Genomic DNA, 6,912 nt, shown 5'->3' on the forward strand with positions numbered 1-6,912 from the left:
ATTTCATTCAGGGGAAGCGTTGTAAAGGCACTTATGCCATATAAAAAACTCAAGGAAGCCATAATTACCTAAGGTGCAAGTGCAAATAAAGTGCAATCAAGGAACATTCCTAGGCCATCAGAAACCCCCCCAAGTAGGATCAGGGGACCACCAACGCGCGTTTGCTACAGGTTGCACGCTTCTTCAGGGAGGGAGATCCCCGAAGAAGTGTGCAACCCATAGCGAAACGCGCGTTGGTGGTCCCCTGACCATTTTTTCCAACCACACGGCCTCTTTCTCCACTTTTTTGTGATTGATTTTTTTGTGATTGATTTTATAAAGAATTTTTATCTATGTCTGTGAGTAATTTTCCAATAAAGTTGTATTGTTTTTTTGCACATAGTACTCTCTTCCTCTTGTTCTTTAAACATACAGAAACTGTTGTCAGTGTGGGCTTCAAAGAAATGGCACCCGGAGTTGGTGCGTGCTCAGATTGAGCTACTGGTTCAAAGATTAGCCAAGATCTCATCTGCGCACGCGCCACCTCTGATCACCATTTTCCTTAAGTTTGCGACTGGGAGATCAATGGGATGGAGGCGGCGCGTGCGCAGATGAGATATTGAGCAGAGAGCTCCATCTGCGCACTCGGCAACTTCGGGTGCCATTATTTGAAGCCCGTACCGACGACATTTTCAGGATGGCCCCTGCCTCACCTCCTGCAGCAAAGCAGCCAGCAGCCCAAGACCGTGCCTGCAGCATTGCCCCTGCTTCCTGCTACCCCTCTCCACCACCTCCCGGTAAGCTACATTTGGATTATAAGACGCACCTCTCATTTTCCTCCCAAATTTTTGGAAGGAAGAGTGCGTCTTCTAATCCGAAAAATACGGCAAGGAAAAATAATTTTACCCAGCGGGGACGAACCCTTTAACACTAGAAGTCCCAGAGAGGGGTCATTTAACATTTCTACCTTTGGAACCCAGAGACGGGTGGAATGACCTGAAGGATTTTAGCTAACATCCTATAATCACCGTCTTTTGTTCTGTAATTAAGGCCATTACTGTCGCACCACAGGAGGTTGTTGTTTTCTATTGAGTTTAGCCATTTAGTTTCTAGTTAGTTCTATTCAGTTTCATTTCAGGTCATTTGACCCTCTCTCGGGACTTCAGGGGGGAGCTCGAAATTTCTGGGACTTCTAGTGTTAAAAATGAAAATAAAAACAATAATGGAGAGTTTGTTAATCAGATTACATCTCTATAGACCCATATTTAGGTCAGGGCTACACGGCGTTCATTGTTCGCTCAGTATGGAGGTCGCATGGCCTCCATTGACACAGGCGGGTCACAATGTGACAACTGTCCTGTAGGGGACAGTCACCTGTAAGGAATTGTCTTTCATAGAGATTCCAAACGTTTGTCTTTCAGATCCTCACCGCGCTGGAAAAGGATGAACAAGCGAGGAGACAGCGGCTACGAAGTAAATTGGAGCAAGTCATCGACACAATGTCTCTCAGCAGTTGAAGTCTATGGGGGTCTGCACGAAAAGGGTCTCTTAGCAGTGGCTACTGAGAGAGAGAGCGAGAGCTGGACGGGGAAGGGGAGCGCTATAAACTGACCACTTTCCAACGCATGTGGCCTTCAAAATCCACGAGCTGCAGAACTAGACTGGAACTTTCTTGAATCAATGAAATAAAAAAATAAAAAAAAAAAAATCTGTACATAAAAGACTCTAGAGAACAACATAGAAACCTTTATAAATGGATACAAAAAAAATTAAGGGACCCAAAAAATTTCAATACAAAGTAAAATATAGATTTAAGACAATGAGAGCTGCCTGCGCGTTCCAAGGGGGGAGAGGACGCTCCACCAGCCGTGGAAAAGACGAGACCCAACGGGGAAAATAAAACAAAATGTTCCTTTCTGTTTGGCCGCCTATGTTCTTCGATCAAAGAAAGAAGCAAAAGAAACAACAAACACAGAAATCCTCTCTCTCTTTGGCTTTCGGCCACTAGTGTTACTGCTACATTTGCACAATTTAAACGAAAATTCCTGGGGTTTTTACAGAAATGAAGACAAAAAAAAAGACAAAAAAAAAAAAAAAGATTGACAAAAATCTGATAAGGAATGTGTTTGTGTTCTCGGAAACAAAAAAATTATAAAAAAAGCTAAAAGAATCCAACATATCTGACCCCACCCCTGCGGAACGGACAAAAGTAATCCAGAACCTTTGATATTTTTCTAGACTATATTCTGTGCCATGTTCATTTCAATGTTGTTTTAGTGAATAAAAATGCAAAAAAAAAAAGTTTTTGAAGAATTTAGACGTGAGGAAGGGGATTCAGAACAACCACCTACTGTTTTGGGGGGTGGGGTTTCATGCAACTGAGGGGATGGGGGGGATCTCCGTTTTCTTCCTTAACCCTCATGTATCTTATTTTGGAATGAATTGTGTGATTATTTTTTATATATATATTTTTTTTCTTCAGAATTACTTTTTGGAAATGTTTCAGATATAAATTGGCTGCGGAAAGCACAGAAATTCACGGCACCTGTTTAAATGAATGTACATATATACGGTCTTTGGTTGGCAGAGCCTACCCACAATGCTTTGCTGCATTAGATAATTATGTGGGCATTAATATATATATATTATAAATATACTGTCTCTCTGGTTACAATTTATGGTACAGGAACTCAAAGTGCTGAGTGGTTTCATGTCGTCATAATTTATTATAAGTTCCAGTTTGTCCATGAAGGAAGAGGATCAAGTAGAGGAAACGCCGAAGATCTTACCCCTCCCCCCCCCCCAAGTTGTGGCCACATTGAATTTTTCCAAAAATGTAGAAAACGTGGTTTAATGAGATGGTGCTTTTTATTTTCTTTTTTTGTTGGGGAACATTCCATTTTAACATGCATGGGTGGGTTCTGGACATCAAAACTGACAAATTGCTTAATTTGATTTTGGGTCCCTTGACCGGAGGAGTCAGCAACACCTAGTACAGTGCCGATATTGGCTTAATGTCTTACATTCTCCCCCCTCACGTATGCCTTATATCATCTGCGCCGGAAGACTTGTGTCTAAGGTGGTATGTTTTGGGCCAAGTTTCTTTATTAAGAATACGTGACCTACCTCTGAGCCACAATGTAAAGAAAACTGGTCTACATGAGTTGGCTCTCATGGTGGGCTAGATCTTATTTTCTGTCACCCCCAAAGATGTACTACATTTATTCTTTTAACAAATTTGTCTCCCCTTATTCCGATCGGTTCAAGACTGGTGAAAAAAACAGTCTTGATAAATTCCTCCGCCATGTGGGTCAGTCACAGCTACACAGGCACTAACAGATTCTCCTCAACCACTCCAATCCATTTATGGCCAAGTGACAGATGTTAGAGGAAGTGACATCACTGGACTGTTAGCAGTGATGTCATGTGAGCCAGTGATGTCACATAACTTATCTTCAATCATATGATGTAGATTCATAACCTGGATCCTTTGAAGTCAGTGTTTGGTTTTTGTTTTTTTTCTGGGGGCGGGGGGTGGGGGGGGGGCGGCGGTTGCACGTAAGCCAAACAATATTTTCTTTCCTCCTGAAGTTCCTTCTTATGTCCACACCATTTCACTGTGGGTTATTTTGATATCTTAAGAGGTTACAACTACTTCAGGTTGATTTCTATGGAATTTTGAGGCATTCCTAGGCTGGTGGAAGAGTAAACAGTTGGGTGAGACCCAAGTAACCATTGAAGGAAAGGGAGTAGAAAGCTTTAGTGTCGAATCATGATGGATAAGGAGTTAGAACACCAGAAGTAGAAAGATGACTTCCACCAAACATGCCCTTCATAGGTCCAACAACTGCTAACCCTACTCCTAGCGAGAGGGCTCGGCTCACCCTAACCCTAGCGAGATGAAAAGCTTCTGTGTCGAATCATGATGGATAAGGAGTTAGAACACCAGAAGTAGAAAGATGACTTCCACCAAACATGCCCTTCATAGGTCCAACAACTGCTAACCCTACTCCTAGCGAGAGGGCTCGGCTCACCCTAACCCTAGCGAGAGGGCTCGGCTCACCCTAACCCTAGCGAGATGAAAAGCTTCTGTGTCGAATCATGATGGATAAGGAGTTAGAACACCAGCAGTTTAAAGTGGACTTCCACCAAACATGCCCTTCATAGGTCCGACGATGGCTAACCCTACCCCTAGCAAGAAGGCTCGGCTAACCCTACCCCTAACGAGATGGAAAGCGTCTGTAGTGAATCATGATGGATAAGGAGATAGAACACCAGCAGTAGAAAGTGGACTTCCACCAAACATGACCTTCAAAGATGCAATGACAGGTTTTACTTAGGTCCTCATATTTGATGGGCATCTGTTAGAGTTGAGCAAAATGATTCACGGGATCCTGATGGTCCACGTATGCCGGCCCAGAGTACTGTGAACCCCCTACCTGCAAAAAAACAGGCACTATGTTATGCCGGCGGGGCCTTTGCAACAAAGACACTGCACCTGACCTACTAATCAGAAGAGGCACCAGGTAGAAGGGGGTTCACAGGGCTGTGGGCCGGCAACCATGCATGGACCAGAGTCCTACCAATGTTTTTGCGCAATACTTGCTCTCAGCCAGGCCTATCCTAGCAGTGGTTCCCATAGGATGCATGCAGACTAAGGGGAGCACAGCGGCCCAGCTCGTTGTGCCATGTTTTGTTCCCCCAGTTAATGATGTTTTCGCATTATCCTTTGTGAGGTGCGTTACATCTCTGCACGCCGGAGCTCGCGCCTCTCCGTCTGCAGGGGGATTCACTAACCGTCTGATATACTGGTCGATTAAAGGGAAACAAACATCAAACGAGAATAAAAGCTTTTATCCATCTACTAAATGTAGCAAATCCCTCGACGGTGCCCGGGAACGCTTCCTCTTTACATCTGTTTATATTAGCGACTTGGCCTCTAATGGGGAGATAACTGCATCCATTCATTGTATGAAGCCCACAACGCATTTCCAGCACTGGTCATCGGTTACTATAAGGTGTTGCTGGCTCCTCAGTGGCCTTTAGAGGGTTAAACATTGCTGAGAACATATGTGGAGGTCCCCCCCCCCATGTGTGACTGATGAAGTGAATGCCCCCCACCCCCTTTTAGAACTTTTCCACAGGAGTCAGGGGAAGCAATTTGTCCACTTAACCCCTCCATTGCTGCAGTGAAGTGGAGCAATGAATAGTTTCTGGCCTGTAGCAAAAACAAAAAAAAACACTCTTGATTGTGACTCGACGCCCGCTGAGCCATCCTCCTGTAAATATCTTACTATTTTAATGTTGCTCAGATTTAGTACCTGTAAATAAAATCCTCGCATCACAAAGAGATTAAACATTTTTGCTAAATAAAACGTGACTGGTTGTGTAATTCTTCTTTTGGGGCTGTGGAGGGTAGAAAAAGCCATTAGAGGAATGTAAAAACTTAATCCGCTGCAGCCACAGACACAGAAGCTTCTCGGTAATAGCTTTCCTGGAGGCGGCCATGTCTGACGCACGTGCCGCTGTACAGACATTGCAGCGGGGTGTGCGTCCTTCATGGCAGCTACAATAAATTGGAGGTAAAGGACAGAAAAGTGTTAATGGACTAATGGTCTCCAGGCTCTGATGATGGACCACCCCAGAGAGCGGGGACTGTCCTTATTAGTGTCTTTAGACCTCAAATTCTGGTCCTCTCATTATTATTAGTGTTTTTTGGACATTACTCCACCCTACCCCTAACAAGAAGATTTGGCTAACTATACCCTACATATAACGAGAGGGCTAACCCATCCCTACCCCTAAGGAGAGGGCTCGGCTAATTCTACCCTACCCTACCTCTATGGAGAGGGCTTGGCTAATCCAACCCTACCCCTAAGGAGAGGACTCGGCTAACCCTACCCCTAACGAGAGGGCTCGGCTAACCCAACCCTACCCTACCCCTAAAGAGAGGGCTCTGCTAATCCAACCCTACCCCTAACGAAAGGGCTCGGCTAATCCTAACCCTACCCTACCTCTAAGGAGAGGGCTCGGCTAACCCTACCCCTAACGAAAGGGCTCGGCTAACCCTACCCTACCACTTACTAGAGGGCTCGGCTAACTCTACCCTACCTCTAAGGAGAGGGTTCGGCTAACTCTACCCTACCTCTAAGGAGAGGGTTCGGCTAACCCTACCCCTAAGGAGAGGGCTCTGCTAATCCAACCCTACCCCTAACGAGAGGACTCTGCTAACCCTACCCTACCACTTACTAGAGGGCTCGGCTAACTCTACCCTACCTCTAAGGAGAGGGTTCGGCTAACCCTACCCCTAAGGAGAGGGCTCTGCTAATCCAACCCTACCCCTAACGAGAGGACTCTGCTAACCCTACCCTACCACTTACTAGAGGGCTCTGCTAACTCTACCCTACCCTACCCCTAAGGAGAGGGCTCTGCTAACTCTACCCTACCCTACCCCTAAGGAGAGGGCTCTGCTAATCCAACCCTACCCCTAACGAGAGGGCTCGGCTAACCCTACCCTACCACTTACTAGAGGGCTCTGCTAACTCTACCCTACCCCTAAGGAGAGGGCTCTGCTAATCCAACCCTACCCCTAACGAAAGGGCTCGGCTAACCCTACCCTACCACTTACTGGAGAGCTCGGCTAACCCTAACCCTACCCTACCTCCTAAGGAGAGGGCTCGGCTAACCCTACCCCTAACGAGAGGGCTCGGCTAACCCTACCTTACCTCTAAGGAGAGGGTTCGGCTAACCCTACGCCTAAGGAGAGGGCTCTGCTAATCCAACCGTACCCCTAACGAGAGGGCTCGGCTAACCCTACCCTAACCCTTACTAGAGGGCTCGGCTAACTCTACCCTACCCTACCTCTATGGAGAGGGCTCGGCTGATCCAACCCTACCCCTAACTAGAGGGCTCGGCTAACCCTACCCCTAAGGA

General features: G+C 46.0%; 1 protein-coding gene across 1 annotated transcript in view; it reads left to right on the forward strand.

The window, feature by feature from the left end:
- Positions 1–5,354, forward strand: part of PLXNA1 (plexin A1) — a 376,265-nt gene extending 370,911 nt beyond the window's left edge. The window contains 1 exon segment of the mRNA XM_075321522.1: positions 1,401–5,354. Within this exon segment, the coding sequence (XP_075177637.1) occupies positions 1,401–1,496 (96 nt within the window). The 3' untranslated portion in view covers positions 1,497–5,354.
- Positions 5,355–6,912: the final 1,558 nt, after the last annotated feature.

The sequence above is a fragment of the Anomaloglossus baeobatrachus genome, chromosome 8 (assembly GCF_048569485.1).
Source record: "Anomaloglossus baeobatrachus isolate aAnoBae1 chromosome 8, aAnoBae1.hap1, whole genome shotgun sequence".
NCBI lineage: Eukaryota > Metazoa > Chordata > Amphibia > Anura > Aromobatidae > Anomaloglossus > Anomaloglossus baeobatrachus.